Source organism: Poecilia reticulata, chromosome 17 (genome assembly GCF_904066995.2).
Source record: "Poecilia reticulata chromosome 17, P_reticulata-male-v2, whole genome shotgun sequence".
NCBI lineage: Eukaryota > Metazoa > Chordata > Actinopteri > Cyprinodontiformes > Poeciliidae > Poecilia > Poecilia reticulata.
The window spans coordinates 20,145,951-20,165,013 of NC_088846.1; the positions used below are offsets into that span (position 1 = coordinate 20,145,951).

The 19,063-nt window shown below is 36.5% G+C and overlaps 1 protein-coding gene across 1 annotated transcript; it reads left to right on the forward strand.

Annotated features, from left to right (window-relative positions):
* Positions 1-380: 380 nt before the first annotated feature.
* On the forward strand, positions 381-4,861 carry LOC103479838 (chemokine XC receptor 1-like). Its single transcript, XM_008434510.3, has 2 exons — positions 381-1,717; positions 1,878-4,861. The coding sequence occupies exon 2, from the start codon at positions 1,888-1,890 to the stop codon at positions 2,866-2,868; it is 981 nt and encodes a 326-aa protein (XP_008432732.2). The 5' UTR covers positions 381-1,717; positions 1,878-1,887; the 3' UTR covers positions 2,869-4,861.
* Positions 4,862-19,063: the final 14,202 nt, after the last annotated feature.

The following is a 19,063-nucleotide window of genomic DNA, read 5'->3' on the forward strand; positions in this document are numbered from 1 at the left end:
GTGAAACTTTTATGAAACAGAGAGTTCATCAAAGTTGTAATGATTCCAGAAAATATAGTTTATTTTTTACTAATTGGAAATTATATAAGCCGAACGTTTCACTTGAATTTGAAATAATGTGACAACGGTTTTCTGCTTTACCAAGAACATAGTGGAAGATATGTTACAGTTTAAGACATTAGAAACATTGTTAAGATTTTTTTCTCTTCAGCTTTTTGTTCTGAGATTGTTTTAGTATGATCATGGCTTCAAGAATAAAATGTCATTCGTTTAGTGTATTTTGAGTATTTTTGACCATTATTATTTATAGACCATTAATATTTTTTACTAATTCATCATTAAATTTGAATGTACTGTATTTTGAATTATAGGTTCAGCCATAAATACTTCATCAAAAAAAAAATCCCTCTGACCTGTTGTTTTTATTTCCTCATGAGATCATTTGTGATTTTCTTTCATGACCACAAACAAATCAGCAATGGACGCTGACAGTGATTATTTACCAACACCAGAATGGCAGCAAAAGTTACATGGAAGAACCTTCCTATAAATGGGCAGACTTCAGTATGTAAGAACGTCATCGTTCTTGTCAGCGTGCCTGGAAACTCCTTCCTCTCGAGGTTTCTCCTGAGGAACAAGATGTGGAGGACAACGTCTGACATCTTCCTCCTGCAGCTTTCAGTTTCTAACCAATGCTTCATGGCAACTCTTAACTTTTCTGTGTGCAGTGCGCTCCGTGGATGGATCTTTGACAAGTGGTCCTGTGGAGTCATCTCAGGACTTTGACTACTGTGAGAGTACAAAGTCTCTCAGTCCTCACTGTCCTGACCTGTCACAGTGATGAAACGACCAAACCTCAAACTCATTTATGGTACTTCATTCCAGTATCATGGTGTGGCTGTTGAACAAACAGGGAAGCAGAAAAGAAGAAGCATCAAACTTCCGTTTGAAATATTTCACAAGGTTTTTTATAAGAAAGAGAAAAGTTGGATTTTAAGATAACACAATTCCAAATTTCAAAGTAAGGACGTCCAGAAATCCAAGCCTGAAACAAAAAAAAGCAAAGCCATGGCCTTGTGGTTTAGAGCTAATGATTCACTACATGTATTATTAGTTTTACTTCATTTTAGGACCTTATTATAAGAAGCAATATTCTTCCTTCTTTAAACATAGCTGTTCTATATTTACTTTCTGAAAACGTTTCTGTAAAAATAAAAGAAAGCTCATTTGACTGCAATTGGAAAAAAGTAATACGAAAAGTTCAAATAATGACTTAGATAAGATGAACTTTACTCAAACGAGATGAGACTTGGCTGATTTTGATTACCAGACTGTTGCAAAGTGTTGCGCAAATAAAACTTTATCTGTTGATTGGTTGAGTTGAGTCATAAATCTGAGGGTTAAAACATTAGAAGTTAACTACAAGTAAAAAGGAATGTGAGAAAAACTATCTTTAAATACCTATTAATTAGGATTTTATAACAAGCTGTATGAGAGAAACAAGCCTCCAGGGTGAAAACAAATATATTTTCAAATAGAAAAAGTGAGATCTAATTACTATTTATTTTTGTTTTGAAACACGATATTGGGTCAGAATGGATCAGCAGTAACGTCTGACCTAATCTGAAACAAAAAGAGAAGTATGTCTTCTTATTTTTGCTTTTCCTTTGAAGTGCAGTTCAAAGCAAAAGCTGGACGTGTCTGCTGTCTGTCTGGGGTAAGTTGTTCAACACTGTTTTGTATTTGATGAAGAATTGTGTTCTTTTTCAGTAAGATTTAACAGAAGACGCAGCAAAACACAAAAGGGTATGATGAGATAATATGCTCTGTTTTTATTATAAATTGTCAAGCCCTAAATGTATGCTCATATTCATTAGATATTCAGCAATGGACTACGACTACAACAGCACAGATGAAGATGGGTACATAGTCCAATTTGCTTGTCAGGCTTTGGACTTTTCAACCATTACTGGAGTCGTGTTCATCATAATCTTCATCGTCAGCATCATTGGCAATGTCCTCCTCTTATGCATTCTCTTTACTTTTGAACAATTCTACCTTGTCACAAAAATCTTCATCATAAACCTTGCTTGTTCTGATTTGATCTTTGCTGCCTCGGTCCCCTTCTGGGCTGCCTACCACCTTCATCACTGGATCCTGGGGGACTTTCTGTGCAAATTCTTCATTTGGGTGCACTTCTCTGGTCTGTACAGTAGCATCTTTGTACTAACGGCAATGACAGTGGATCGTTTTTGTACTGTGGTGCTGAACAACTGGCCAAACAACAATCAGAGGAAGAAACGGTGTGCCATCGGTGCCTGTGTGATTATCTGGGTGATCAGTATCGGTACATCTGTGTATGATGCTTTCAAAATGGAGGTTTCTGATGATTACTACTGTGAAGTTTCTTATTCTGATGAACTTGGATATTATTTCCAAATTCCTCTGCTTCTTTTTGTCCCAATCGCCATTATTATTTTCTGCAATTGTGCCATTATATATGCTATTTTACGGACAGCGAACAGAACAAGGCACAAAGCTCTAGGTATAGTCTTTTGCATTGTTGCAGTCTACATCATCTGCTGGGGACCCTACAATATTGTACTTCTTATTAAGGACTGGTACACACCCGGAGACTGTAAAGAAATGGAGCGGTTGGATGTTGCCTACCATATCTGTCGAATGCTTGCCTTCTCCCACTGCTGTATGAATCCTCTGCTTTGTATGCTCACACAAAAGTTTCGAAGTCACCTGTTTTATCTTTTACGCAACAGAGTCGGTATTAACAGAGAAAGAGCCACTGAACAGATCATGTTGCATGTTCAGAATGCAAGTCCAGCTCGTGTTCTGGACTTACATCATGCTTAAGCTGCACAACAGATAACAATCGGTAATCCAAATACATCAGCTTGAACAAGAGGAACTCTCCCTTTTTTTTATTTTTATTTATATGTGCACAAATTATATTTATGTGGTGCATCTGAAAATCAGAAGGACTAATTGTGATACACACATATAGAATCTTAAAAGATTGGACACTGATTGGATTGACTCACCTCGTTGAAGTGTAACTTTTCAAGCATTTTTAAAATATATATATTTTTTGGCACCAAATCTGTTTTTGCATGTTGGGTCTGTGGATCAGAAGTTTTTTTGTTTTGTTTTGTTTTTCAAAATAACAAAATGTATTGTGAGGATAATGTTAGTCAGTTTTGTATGTTCAACTTTGTTATTTTCTTCTTTCTGATTTGTGTTTTACAAGTGATCAGGACTACATGCTGTAAATGCAATACTGTCAGGGCAATACCAACTCTATTATTGAGGAACAATAAATACAAAAAATTGTTTTAAATTTTTTTCCTGTAGGATTTTCAATCATTCTAAACTGCTGTTTAATTATGTACTGAGTTATGTTAAATTTTGCTATTAGTGCTTGGGCTTAGTCTGTCTGTTTTGCCCATTTTATGGTTTTGTGTTTTTGAGTAAATAAAACATTTTTGCTTGAAAAAAAGCATATTGTCAATATGTCTGTCCAATTTTCTCAAAAATTAGGAAAAACTATGCTTCTTTGTAGTGTTTCTTGAGTAAGTGGGAACAGGCACACAGAAAACTGGGATTAAAAAGTCTTAAATGACTTCCACACACCTTTTCTCCTATATATTTAGAATACATGCATGTTTGGATGACTTCTTATGTGCTATGCTTACAATAAGTGATATCTGAATTATGGGGATATGTTTCAAAGTGTCTTTTGTGTACATAATCAAATTTGTACCTATCTTAGAGTAAAAAAGCAACAACAGCAACAAAAGCACCCATCAAAGTTTTTGGAATTGGTTAAATTCTTCACTTCTTTTTAATTGTGATAGTTGATTATTTGCAAACATAATTAATAAAAACTAAAGCGTACATATATAAAACTTTTTTCTTTGTTCCTGCCACCAAAAAGATAAAATAAATTGAATAGCTTCTCTTTTGAAGAAGTTTGCAATGATGTATAACGAAAAGGGGATTTAATTGAATTTATTGTATTTGTTTAAACAAAATATGAAGTGAAAATCAACAGTTTTCCACTTAATTAATAAATCAATAATTTTGGTTTTAAATTCCTCCTGATGAATTTGTTTTCATTTTGCCTATTTTATGAAGCTGTCAGACACATGTTCCTTATTTATTACACACAGCAGGCTATACGTTCTTTTAAATATATATTTCTTGTAAACACCTAAGCAGACAATGAGGGAAGTAAGAACTCACAAATGAAGTAAGCCGATTGTGAAAGTTTTGCAAGACCTTTTTATAAGAAGAGGGAAGATATGAGAGGAAAGTTTTATATTGCAAAAGAAACTAACTTTTTCTCACATGATGAACAAATTAAATTACTCATCACTTCCTCTTGGCGAATGTTTTAGTCATTTCTTGAATACTGTGGTGAATAAATTAACCCACACGGGGGCAACAAAAAGGGATGAAAGGGACTTCTAGTAAAGGACTGTGATCATAATTTCTTTCCACAGTGTTAAATTACATGACTTTTGATGAATCATCAAAGAGTTTCAGAGTTGTATTATGAGACACACATCCTGATGCTGTGCAATGCATAGAAATTGTACTTTAAAAAGCACGATGCTGCCGCTGCCATATTTCACTGTGTGCGTAGAAATATTTTGGTTGATGCCCAATGGAGCTAGATTTAAGAACTGCAACCCAAATTCTGCACATTTGGGCTGATCAATGACCATGAAAGCCAAACCTGGATTTTTCTTATGAAGAAAGATTTCTGTCTTTCGACTTCTGTCAATCCTGCTCCTTAGTTTAATTAGACAAAGAGAACACAGTGAATTTCTGTCATTATGTTAATTCATTGGCAACCTCCTCCAGCCAGTTTCTGAAATGTGTTTTTCAATGATTTCTGAGAAATGTCCTCTTTTTTGACATTTTTTGACATGTTGTTTCACACATTGTTTACAGTTATTGATTGTGATTGTATGTAATAATAATAATAATAATAATAATAATAATACAGTAGAACTTTTTGCACCTGTGTCCTGATACCTTTGTACCTTAGCTAAAAATGAATCAGATTCAGTGTAAACTCAGGAAGACTGAATGCTGAAAAGTGGTTTGAAGGTGCCATAGCCAAGTATTAATTAAAGGTTGTCTGCCTTTATGCAAATTGATTATTGCAGGATGTTATTGTTTAAACATTCCCCACCAACAGATTTGCTCGTTTCTTATTTTAACTGTTTAAAATATATATCATTATCATAATGGTCTCAGTACAACAACAATAATAATGCTACTAAAAAGTCCCTAAAATCTACCTTTTGACAAATTGTAGACTACTCTGTGCAGCTCTATGTCTGATTTAGTGTCAGAAACAATCTTTTTTACATTTGTACAAAGTTACTAGTTGTAATTCTACAACTTCTTGTCTTCTTGTAATTTCTTGTTAGAAAGTCTACGGCAGATCAATATTTCTATGTACATTATCTAGAAGTATCATTTTCTTTTGTATTTCTCTGGGGAAATGATCTACAATGCATTTCTCTGGAGTCCTGTCAGTATACTCAAACTTGGCCCCGATGGCTCAACGTCTGGGGGCCGGGGGTCCGGAGAGGAGAGCTCAGGGACAGCTCAGTGGGTCTCTGTAACAGCAGCCACATCTCTGGGGCTAGATTAAGCTTAATTAACTAAACCATCCAGCACGCTTGAATGAATGGATAGAAGTCAAGGGCAGAGCAGTCACAGGAGTGCTCGCACATTCTCTGGCAAGAAAGAGCTTTGTGTTGGATTTTAACTGGGTGTGTAAAATTTGACACTCTAGCTCAGTGTTTCTCAACCTTTTTCAGCCCAGCGCCCCCCTAGCCCTTATCCAGGTCCCTCACTGCCCCCCACCAAAGAATTTGTAGGCTACTTTGCACTGACCATTATTTTATCATTAATATTACCATCACTATTGTAGATGTTTTGATTTTTATGCTTGTTTCTGTATTTATCATCAAAAATAATTTCCCAGAGAACAAAAAAGTCATGGGAATAGAAATTTTTGTCACAGGCGTCTACGAAAAATGCAACGAACATTCAAGTTAAAATTTGTAGGTCTAACAGCAGCCAATCAGAGTGGACATAGCAATTCTTTGCCATTTTGTAGTTGTTAAATATTATACAAATGACCAGATAAAAGATGTTCAACATGCCAGTTTAAACTTTTAACTATTTGCAAACGACTGAGCTCTGCAACATTAAAACATGGATAGAACTGCAACTACATTAATCATAGCTCTTCTTCTCTTCAGTGTTTGTCAGTTTCTGGTGGTGCAGCTCTGTGCTGCCTTCAGGAAAATTGGACATCAGAGTATCATCCATAAATTTCACCCACATGGCATTTATTGTGCAAACCAGAGCTTTCAGTGTAAAATCAAAAGTTCCAGGTCTTTTTAATGCCATGAGACAGAAACATGGATTATATCTTTGTATAGACCTGTTTATTGATTTGTAGATTAATAGTTTTACTGGACAGAAATTACAAAGAACAAATCTGGTTCTTAATCAAATCCTAATGAGTCAAATTGAAAGTGTCATGGAGTCATCAGCCTCATGACATTAACACTGACATGAAAAATAATATTGAAGTAATAAATATATCAAATCTAATTAAAAACATAAATAAGTGATCAGTTCTTTACTGTTATGGTCTGTAAGATATATTTATTCTCAGTATTATTTTACCTTTTATCTGGAAATAGTGTCTGTTTATTCTTGCCATACCGTCCTCTGTATTAATTATTGCTGGAAAGGTCTTGCCATATAAGTTTATTCCTCTGTATTTACTTTAGTTTCTTAGTTTATTTTTGCATTTTGTTCTTCATTTATTTCCATTTAGTTTCATTTGATTAGTATTATCCTCTCTTGGTTTATTGCTATGTCCACTTTAGTTTATTTCCTGTTGCTAGATTTATTTTATCGTTTATTGACGCTCACCATCAGTAATTTTCACTCATCACCTGCTGCGCCACCTAATCGTCATGTGTTTCACATCATGCGTTGATTTTTTTTTCACTGTTCAGCGTCGGATTCTCTGATTTTATGCCATAATTCACATCTAGTTCGTCGCTCCGTTTTATGTCCCGCTTCTCCTGTTTCAGAGTTTTGCGCAATGTGCGCATCTTCTTTTTTTTAACCCCCTAAGGTGCAGGGCGGTCGGGAATCGTATCGGTGGGGAAAAGGCAGACTGACATAAACCTTTTAAAACAACGGAAACAATTTCTTCATTCTGATTATTGAAATTTAAAAGTGCTGTGTTGTTCTATCACCCCTGTTTCATACCGGAGCACTTACAGCACCGTGTTAACGCTATAAAATGAACGCTCTCTATCGTGGTATCACCCATGGAGGGATTTCTTTATTTAAATGGGTTCATTTTTCAGAGGGATACTCAGTGTCGTGATTTTAGCTACCAGTAGCAGGAGAACGGAGCTGCACCAAGAAGCTAACAGAAGCTACAAACACTGAATAGTAGAAGAGCTGCCATCAATATAGTTGCAGCCAAACATGATTTAATGTTATGCAATACAGTTTTACCAAGTTGCTCAAAGTCTAAACTGGCATTGTTGTGCATTTAAGGTGTAAAGTTTACCTTCGACCAAACGCCCCCCAAAGGCATCCCAGCGCCCCCCTTTTGTAAAAATGTCTGCCAGCGCCCCCTGCCGTCCTCTGAGCGCCCCCTGGGGGGCGGTACCGCCCACGTTGAGAACCGCTACTCTAGCTGTTCAAAGCCATGTTAAAGGCCAAGTACAAGAGGCTTGTTCTGCCTTAACTGCATTGATCTGCGAACGACTGAAAGCATCACTTCGAGGTTTTACTGTATTGGAAAAAGTTTATGCATTAGTTTTTCACATTATGCAGAGTTATTTTATTTAATGAGATCTAATGCAGCAGACCAAGTCACAAAGGCGCATTTATAGAGTGAGAGATATAGATTTCAGAATTTTAGGACAGGAAAAAAAAACAAACAAAAAAAACACATTTATATTACTTTGTCCTGTCTCTGATGTCATTACATAACATCTCCAAATTAAATTTGAGTCCAAATGTGTATAATTTAATCTCAATATAATTCCAACTTCTTTTTAAGAAGGCCTCAGAGATTGATCAGTTAACAAACAGCATCATGAAGACCAAAGAACTCTGCACACCATCCTGAATACACTTGGTAAATATGGTGATGGCCAAATCATGCTGGAAATACATTTTTGCAACATAGACAGCTACAAACTGTGAAAAAGTTCAAGGGTTGTTAATACTTACATTTTAAAGGTACATTACATTTAAATACTTTCATAAAAAGAACTGATTTAACTGGTTAAACTCCATAACATATCACATCTCAGATCAGAAAGAATGAGCCAAACTTGAAATGTACACAGAGATCCTGCTTACAGACAATTTCAAAGCATCCCACTTCTTTTGAGCCAGTGCATTCTCATCTCCGAGTTCATTTTCTCAGCAAATTATGATGTTGTTCACTTGTCTTTTTAGCCACAAGCAAAACAGCTGTTGTTGTTTTCTTATGTAGTCGGTGCTACTAGCCTCGCATGCCCTTAAAATTCCTGCCATTCCCTTGTTTTCTCCCAGGCAAGCCGCACATCGATATCTCCCCCTTTAATTTCAGTTATCTGTAACGATAATTACTCTGACCATATGTGAATTTAATTGATGCCTTTCCAATGTGTGAAATGTGTGTGCGTAACTCTGTTCATGTCGCAAATAAAGTCTTATTGCTTGTTAATCTGGACTGTCAGGAAAACGCATGCAAATCGATTAAGTGTGCCAGTTCTATCCTCTCCAGCAAGTGTTTTGTCCAATAAATATTGACAACTTAATCCTCACGAGGCAAATGCTGACATGTATGCCGTTTCATTAATGCAACTTATGCTGGTATTCTCATCCAAGTTTGTTATGGGAAATTTAATACAAAACAAAAAATGCAGAAGAAACACAAATTCATCACAAACACAAATGCTGAAAAACACTGAAAAAATAAAAAAAATTTGCCCGAACATGATCTTAATACCAAATCATATTTAAAAACTTTAAAAAAGAAACTTTATTTAAAGAAGCATTGTGATTTACCAATTTCCTCTACAACACTGCTCTCTTCCACTAGAGGGCATCTTATACTGGACTAAAGCAGTTCTTGCATTTTGATATCATAGTTCCGTCTTATTGCACAAACTCTTAACAAAGCTGACAAGAAGTTACTGGTCCATACACATATATGTTCTCTGATGTGAATTTTATGAACACGTTTTTGGGCTCCTGGTGCGTTTTAGACACAAACCATGAAAAACAACTGCAACCTGTCTCTGATATATCTTAGGGTCATCCTCCCCTTTTTACCTGCTGTTGTCAGATAGGGAAAAAAAGCATAGTGATTAACTACCGTGGAGACTTAATTAAGAAATCAAACATCTGGATATTCAGACTGAGCTTTGCTGCATCAGTTAAAAAGTCGCCATTTGATGTATCAAACAGTGCGGCCTGATGTTTCGCTTAAATTTTTCCCCATCTGGCTTGTTTTCTCGCTAAACTTTATCCAGAAATTCTCCTTTTTTTTAGGTCTGTACCATTCTTCCATCCATAAGTATTTAATTCCAGTTCATTGCTTTGCAAATTCTTAAAAACTTATTAATTTATGCAAAATAAGGTCTAAATCCTGAGGCTTAGAGTCTTAAAGTTTTACAAAATTACCTTACATTTTGTCAAGTATTTAATCTGACAAATGAGCCTCATCTGAATATATATGTACTTGATAAATGTAATTTTGCAACGATAACTTGCTCAGCTTTCATGACACTACTGAGTTTTGATTGCATTGCATTGAAGCAATTATCAATTAAAATGACTGGGTAATATTGTGGTTTGTTAATTTATTGAATTATTAACAAATTGAATTATTAACTAAGCTCAGAAAATTACACTGACTGAAATGAATAAATGTAAGAAAGTAAATATTTACTGACCTCTACAATGTTCTCCATGTTTAAAATGAAGTCATTTCGGATCAGGTCAAGTATTTTTCTTCTCTGTTAAAAGAAAATACTTGATAAATACTTGATATACTAAGGATAAGAGATCATAAGGTGGTTTCCAGTTTTATTGACTAAACTATTTGCTTTGAATGTTAAAACTGTAAATTGAAAATCACTGGTGCACTTTATGTTCAGTCTGGTTCTGAATCAGAACCTGCACAGACTGATTGTTTTTCTTATTTTTGTGATTTGTGTCAACAAATTGATAACAGCTCTTTAAAATAGTGCAAACTTTAAAATGCAAGTCAACACTGACGATATCTCATGTTTCCTTCCACTGGCACACATTCAGTGTGTGTTGTTGCATCCAGCTCGTGTTAAACCTTCAGCGGTCAGGTGAAAATTGGCCTCCAGGACTGGTCTTCTGCCATTCCCAGCACACTCTCAGTGTTACTAACTGGGTGAATGACAGAATACCTCGCACATGAGCCAGGAACTGCACCTGCGTTGCCCCAAATGTCCTCCAGATGGGAACGTGTCTGCTGATATTTTAAAGGATACGTATACAGTCATTTAGCAGAATGAAAAGTTCATATTGTTGTTTTGCAAAAGAAAAGTTCTCAGAGGGACAACATCAGACACAATGGCCACTATATTTATGATGATTTCACGTCAGCCAATTAAATATCTCTATTCAGTCAAGAGAAAACGTTTGGGACGAGGGTCCAAATGTTCTGTTCAGACTTAGCCTAAACATTGACATTGGAAATTAGTCTCAGATAGCACGTTTAATCAATAATCACTTCCTTCAAATCATATTTATGCATCGTCAGACATCTTTATGTAGGCAGCCAGAGGCAACAGAAGACAACTAAGCAGCTGCTTGGTCCCACAAGAGACATTTGATTGTCAAATTCTCAAATGTATATTTTTGGAATAAATAATATATCGCTAACATTCATACGAATGGGTAATTTCTAAAAACAGATTTCTTCCTCAAACATTCTGCTTTGCCAGAATAAAATTTTTAATTCTAGAAGCTTGGAATTTCTCTATAAAAGTGAAAGTTTAAACATTTAACTCAGCTTAACCAAGCATAGTCAGTCGTGATTGAATTTCTTACCTTAAAGTTTGAAGCTATAATGCTGGTCATGAAAGACGGTGAGGTAAAGTGTGAATTTTCAACCAGATTTACGGGTTGGTTGGATGGAAGACTATGATGGTACTTCAATTTTATTTTGTCATTATAACTAAATTTTGCTCAAGATTTACTTATGTCTCACAATTGTGCTCAAGTTATTTGCGCCTTGTTTTGTATCAGGAATATCTAAGGCTAGAGGGCCAGCCAGAGGTTCAGAGCAGTTTGTTGCATTTATACAGCATCTGTGCTGCATCACTAATTGTGTTGCTATTCATTCAAACCAAACAAACAAATGTATTATCAGAGCATGCAGACTAAATGTTAAAAAGCATGTTGTAAACTGCAGGTCTTTTAAGCTTTGAAAGAGATGACTGTCCAATTCAAATATCACTTCACGTCTGTTGATGACCTTTGATCTTCGTGCGAACCTAAATACCTAGATCGTGTCGTCTCAGCTCCACTGTGGGACAATAAAAGATACATCTATTCTATTTTACTATACGTAAAGCGAAATTGAATTAAGGGTCATACAAGGTCTGACAACAGTGCCTCAGTCTAGTCTTGAATGGGAAATCCAATCAGGGTTTTTGTTTTATTTAAAAATAAATAAATAAGCAAACAAAAAACAAATGTGATCAAAAAAAAAGTGACACCTACACAATCCTGGAACTGTGTAGGCCACACTACCGACTTGACAGCTGGCGGCGCGCCATCCACACGATGATAAGCTGCAAGTGACATATGGAAAGCTGAGTGGAAGGATGAAGTATGGACTTCAAAGAAGTTTTGAGTGCAAATACTTCACAGTAGATTGACATATGTTTCTCTAGGCTCATTAATTTATTTGTTTAAATGACTGATCATGATATATCAAGGTTTGCAGTAACCTTAGGGGTAATTTTGTGGGTTTCTTTATCTGCAAGTCGCAGCAAACAAATTTAACTGAAGTAAACATTTGAACTTCTGTGTGTGCAATCAATGTATATATTTGTATGAGTTTACTCCTAAAGTTTCATCTATTTCAATTTAAATACTCTTGATGAAATGTTTAAATAAGCATATACTAAATTCTGTATCTCCGTCTACATTCCAACACATAGAGCCTAAAGTAACATACCTGTGACATACCTCTTTATTAAAATGGCTATTATACTGAAAAATAAAAACATTTTAATCTCGGATCTTGGATCTCAGCACCTGGACCCCTTCCCAACGAGCTCGTGTCCTGCAGACCCCACGTTTTGGCTTGTCCTTTCTTATCCTCGGGCTGCACCAGCTGCCGTCTACCTCCGACCTCACTCCAAGCTCCTAACAGGTTTTCCTCTGGTCGTCTTGTCACTCCCGTTCCTCGTTTGTGTCTGCTCTCCCCTTCTTCTTCGGCTCAACTTTCCGAAAAAGGTGAACAGGAGTGATTCTCAATAGCACCGTGCATGACTAATGGTGGAAACATGTTAAAATCATTGCAGAAATGTCCTTGGGAAGACAAATGAATTTTCAGCAGAATAATTAACTTAATTAACAAATTTGCATGCATATTCATCAGGGCCATTGAAGTCTTTCCAGCTCAGCTTGATGAACGTTGCTGTGTAATAACCAGCTCATTTACATTCTGCCATCCACTGCCATTTGTGTGGATTACTGAGAAAAGGCAAAGTGTGTGTATGTGTGTGTAGATGGTGTGAGAGCTGCGTCCTATGTGCATACACACTGCCTTCTTTCCTTTAACATGTCATACAAAAGCTTGATGAATTAATTTGACATATAGTTTTGTTGTATACACTCCTTTCCATTTGTCCCAGCTGCCCTTGCTTTTGCACACTGATGAATAAAGAGTTCACACACAGTCACATCCATAACACACATACCTTGCAGGAATGCAACTGATCCAGGGCTGAATTTATGTGCGCTTGTGCGCCAAACCCATATCTCCTTGCATCCCAGTCCCCCACCCCCCATCTCTCTGGTGGGCAGTTCTTGGCACCGATCCTGAGTCGTAAACCCTCCTGGGCTGCCAGACTGCGAGCTGTTAAAAACCACGAGGCCCTCCGTACCCCCTCCCCGTCTCTGCAGGGCAATCTTTAAAGGCAGCAAGGTGTGACGGCACAGACTGGCAGCTTGGCAGCGATGCCCGAGGATACCAACGTTCCGTCAGCCGTGAACGGGCACCATCACATGGGCTCGCCTAACTAATATGCTCATCGTACATGTGCCTTTCTCATGCCTCATCTGGGCCGGCGAGAGACAAAGGAATTCATTAAAAAAAATTCACAGAGTTGTTTTGTGATTTTGTTGGGATGTAGTTAATTGGGAATTTCACACAAGCTAAGACAACTGAAGGAGAGAGCATCCAAATGAGTTTAGAAAAGTTAATTACACTCACTTGGCTGTGTGTACATAGATGCGCACACACACAAGTGTGTGCCCTTGGTCTGGCAGGGGAGGGAACAACAGGGAAATTTGGTCCAAAAAAAACTCACATTTATCCTTAATACCATACCTCTCCTTTATTCAGGTGACATGAAGAAAACAAAACTAAAGTCATCTCTGTTGAAAACTGATTTGGATGAACAAGATACTACCACGAAGATGCACAAATATCCCAATATCTCCAAGTGAAGTGTAGAAAACTATTGAAAATAGGACATTTTGAAATGAACAAATAACTTGCAGTCGTGTTAAGTCCACTGATGGCAGCAGATGGTTTGGCGATGAGGTGGACAGCAAGCGGAAAATTGGACATTTGAAATTCTTCTCCCAATAAGGTTCAAGTTGACACTTTCTTGTGCAAAACTGTTGTAACCCTTTATTGATGCTGTGGTTTTAATATAGAAGTAATTTTGTGTTTATTAGGTTCTAAGGTAAATATCCACCTTGTTTACTGTAACAATGATAATGTGTGATATATAACAGTCTAATTTCAGATAGTTTTACATTGTTTTGTAAATGCATCTGTTTTCCTCAAATTAGGCAAAAACACTGTAAAGGGGGGATTTACAAACAGTTAATACAATTAATTATCATTTTGTAAATCAGTTATAAATCATGAGTAAACAACTGTAAAGTAGGTCAATTATATTTTCCATATATTGATTTGCCAATACATTGTAGCGACATAACGAGTTTATCACCACCTGATCATGTAACCGGTTTGATGAGTAATTTTAGTCATTTATGGGATGAAGCCTATTGTAAAGTGTCAATTGAAAAAGAAAAAAAAAAGCGAAAACATGTTGATTTCAGAGTCTTGAAAGCAACACTGCTCATTAAAAAATGGTAACAGTCGCAGTAACTGATCTGTTAAAACCCATACATGATAAATAAGTTGTTAAAATACTGGTACTTTTACCTGGTCTGTCACTCGCTAATTGATGCACTAAACGTTTTTATTACCGTTTTGTTAGGCTCTTATGACTTGCATTATAACTGGTTTTCAATGTATTTAGGCATTTAAAGCGAATCTTATAATAGTGTTATAAGTTTTGCAAAATAAACTAAAAAACATTATTTAATATTAAAAGTAATTACAATCATAGCTGAAAGACAGTACACCAAGCACAAAAAATGTCCTTCATAAATTATTTAAATCTCATTTATTAAATAACCAGCATAGGCTTTATAAATCATCCATAAGTAGTTATAGGACAGCTGTTTTTTATATATATATATTCAGATTCATAATATTGTAAAAGACTTGGCACTTTTAAGTTTACTCTCCCCCCATGAGCATTATTACTGCTTAATGTTGGTTTATAGAGTCTATATAGCTTGACTGATTGCTGGTCTGTTAACTATGTATTAGTCATTTTTATGCTGAGTCTTAGTGAGAAGGGGTAATAAATAAAACAATGCATGTTTCCATTAGGACTGTTGAAACTTAAATTAATTTGGTCTTTTCGTTCCAAACTGATGTGTGTCAGATCTCTGTTGAGCAAAATCACACCACAGATTTCAACTTTCAATTATTTATCAAACAACAATGAAACCACAATGAATGTTTGTGCAATATTAAGAACATGTTAAAAACTAATACATACTGGAAATGAGTTCAAGAAAAGCTTCCACTGAGAGTCAATTTTCCACTGGTTACGGTATAAATAACTGTAAAATTGAATTTTCACACCTGTCCGTTTTTTTGTCTGTTAAGGAAGTACGAATCAAACAGTGCACAGATTTACACACAATAACTGAGACCATAAACTAACAATTCAAAAAAGGGGAACAAAAAATTATTAAACATAGCAACTAAAAGTGTTGCTTTAAAATCCACTATTGCATTTCACCCCACACAATGAGATGTAAAACACAGAAAGAAACTAACTTGTTCTGATTTGCTTTTGTCTTTTGTGAGCTCCGTTTTAATTGACTTTTGTTTTCTCCCTTGCCATGTAATAGTTCCACCAGCTTTAAAAAGCAACGCCAAGCGAAATGCTTTCACAGCTTTTACTGAATCAATATGTTCCTCTGTACAAAGCTTCTCAAATTGTAGTTATCACATCTGAAGAAAATAACAAAATCACCTGACATGTAAAAAAAACTTGTGATATTGAGCATACTTTGGCTCTGCGATGCTTTTCCCCTATGTTTCTTTTTTTTTCTCCTGCAGACATATGTGTGACACTTGAAGCTGTTATATTAGCTTGAAGTGTGAAAGAAAGCGGTTACAGTAATATCTTTCACTTGAGAGATGCGACAAGGAAATGGTTTTTCTGATAACTGGCAACTTCAGACCTTGTCCGATACAACACATCTTGTGTTCCAAGTCGATAAATTAACTTCTCCAGAAATATGTTAATGAAACATGTGCCGTAAAACTAGTTTATTGAGAGACTCACTGTCATGTAATTACACATTCTACTCATAAAGCACATTTACTGTGTTTTCTTGCCTGACCCTTTTTGCCATGAAGTGTCCATCGATGCAAAACGACCACAAAACACAAATGGACCATTAAACTGACCTGTATATAAAAATCAAACGACTGTCATCACACTGATGGGGGAGTTTACACAAAACGCAGGCCGTTTCCCTTCAGTGAGAGTGTGAAAAAACAAACATCAAATGCTTTGTTTCATGATCTTCTTTTCTGAACTTGCAGCTTTCACATGAGAAAATAGATCTATGAAAAGTCTGATCATAGAGCATGAAAAGCAGTGTTTTGCTTGAATGGAAAAATACTTCTGTCTGCAAACTGGCTTTGCTGGCTTGCTATTGATGTTGTTGCACTTTACTCAGTTAGCCTGATCTGCCATAAACACATCTATTTTACCAGAGACAAAACACCTGAATGATCCCTTCAGCAACTTGGATTCTTGTCTTTGCATCCAATATTCATATCAGCCAGGAAACTTGAGAAAATAAAGTCTTGTCACTCTTTCATAACCCTTTTGTGAGTTAGAAGGGTGCTGCATTTGAAGAAGCCACCATTTGATGGTGCAATTGATGGGAAAGTTCTGAAGAAAGTCCTGAAGCCTCAGAGGAATTTGATTACCTCCATCCATTATCTGCACAGTGAGCAATTGCGAGGCTCACCATCTGTCATCCGTTTCATTTGCATCGTCAACACCTGCCCTGCCTGTTTATGCCTTCACATTTTTTATAAGATGCCTTTCATGGCGGCGAAGAAATGTTGACTTTTCCTTCTAAATATATTAATTGCAAAAGTTCAAAGAACGTATTGGGAGACAAACAACTTGGTTTATGTTTAATAGAATTTGGATAGTCTTCTTTTGATTTCTGTTGATTAAAAGTTTAATTTACACTGCCCACAAGCAGACAGACAGATAGATGTAGCAATTTATCTCCTTCAGTAAACTCTGACCAGCTTTTCCTGCCTCTGCTGAAGAAAATCACCCACACAGTACGACACTGTTACCACCATGTTTCACTGGTGATGGAGCGGTCAGGTTGATGTGCGCGGTCTCATTTGATGAGACCAACATTTCCCAATGTTTGGTGTGTGTGGGCATCGTTTCTCCTTCACAACATAACTTAAGAATTTCATATTAAAGAAAAAAAATTACATATATGAATTAGATAGATAGATAGATAGATAGATAGATAGATAGATAGATAGATAGATAGATAGATAGATAGATAGATAGATAGATAGATAGATAGATAGATAGATAGATAGATAGATAGATAGATAGATAGATAGATAGATAGATAGATATTTTTCCCTCCTATTTATTAGTTGTATATTGTGCTGCACTCACTCCTTCCTCTCTCCCTTCCTCCCAGCCTCCTCAGTCCTCCCCCATCCATCCTCCCCATCTCCCATATCCCCAGGTGGTGCCGACGGCTGCGGGGCCCATTAGCGACAGAATTCCTGCCTCCAGCAGGCCATGCGTGTCCCGAGTGACACATTTTTGGACCGGCACCAAAAATCCAACCCTCCGCAGACAGCTCACTTCTCCACGCAGTCACCACAGTCTGTGTTTGTGTGCGTGTGTGTGCGTGAATGCATGTGTGTAAAAAAGAGAGAAAGGCCTTGCTAGCACAGCATGAGTCCCACAGGAAATGCTTGAAAGGCAGTATGGGACAGATTGGTGAAGGGACAGAATGGTCTAGAATACTAAAAAGAAAAACTGCAAGATATTCCACAGCAGTGAGAACATATATCCATGCCATCACTCTCCTGCCAGGTTGGGACATTTGTTATAGTCATAACCTCCACAATGCCCCCATCCCACCCTCACCCCCACCATTGTGCATCGGCATGCCTTCCCACACAAACTGCGTAGATGTAGTCTCTTTCACTACAAAGATTTAATTGGAGTTTGCTGATCCACATTGTTGTTTGGCAATGCTCTTTGCCAGCTCATGCGTGTGTACCAAGTTTTACTTTGCAAACACCTCCTGTTCAGCGAAGAGAGTGACTTTAAAACTCGAGTTTTATTAATACAGTGTTACTGCAGTGATAACCTCATCTGGGATGATGTACATGTGAAAAAGTTGAGGCTTGATCAAGATTCTTAATCATTGGGAGGAGTGATTATGGAACAATATTTTATGAGTTAAGAGAAAGAAGTAATCCCTTTTTAGGAGAGATATTATGAATGGTTTCTTTCTTCATACTAATAGATAGTTAATTATGTACTTAATGACTCCTCACAAAGCAGTATATAATTAGTCTGGATGAGCCAAGAAAGTTCCTACTTGTTCCTACATGTTTAATGCTGGTGATTTCTCATTTTCAAATTAAGACTGTGGATGATGGTGGTTTAAGACTGCTCACATTATATATCGATCTATCTATAGATCTGTCTATCACTGTGATATGCAGGTTCTCAGTTCATTTTTTTTTATGACAGGTTCCCCTTAAACAAACTTGAGCACATTGCTTATAATTGCTTTTTCAGAACGGACAGGGAAGCTGGTCAAAAGTTAATAGGAAAAAAAAATGAAGGTAAATACAGATCCACCCTGTTACAGACAGCTAAATGCTGAACATGTTTACCTTCCATAAGATATAAACACCACCAAAAGATAGACAGAGTGACAGTGGTTTAACCAAAGCATACGTTAGAATGACTCAAAGTTCAGAGCTCAATCCATTTTAAAAATGTAGGTAAGTCTTGAAAATTGAGGTTCACGGATTCTCTTAATCTGATCTGAATGAACTTTTGCTATTATGAAAAGAGGAGTAGACATAAATGTTAGTTTTTGTGTCTAAATCAGGGCTGTGCATCTCTCTGTGCAACTTATTTTAGGGTTTGCACAGTGTGATAATGTGACAAGACAAATCAACTAAACTATACTATCTTGCTTAATATGCCTGATTATTAAAAGGTCATCCTTGCACAAACTGGTATTGTCTATTAGTGTTAGCACACTTACAAAACCTGACTCACAATGAACAAAATAACTGAGGTTTAGAGCAAAGCTG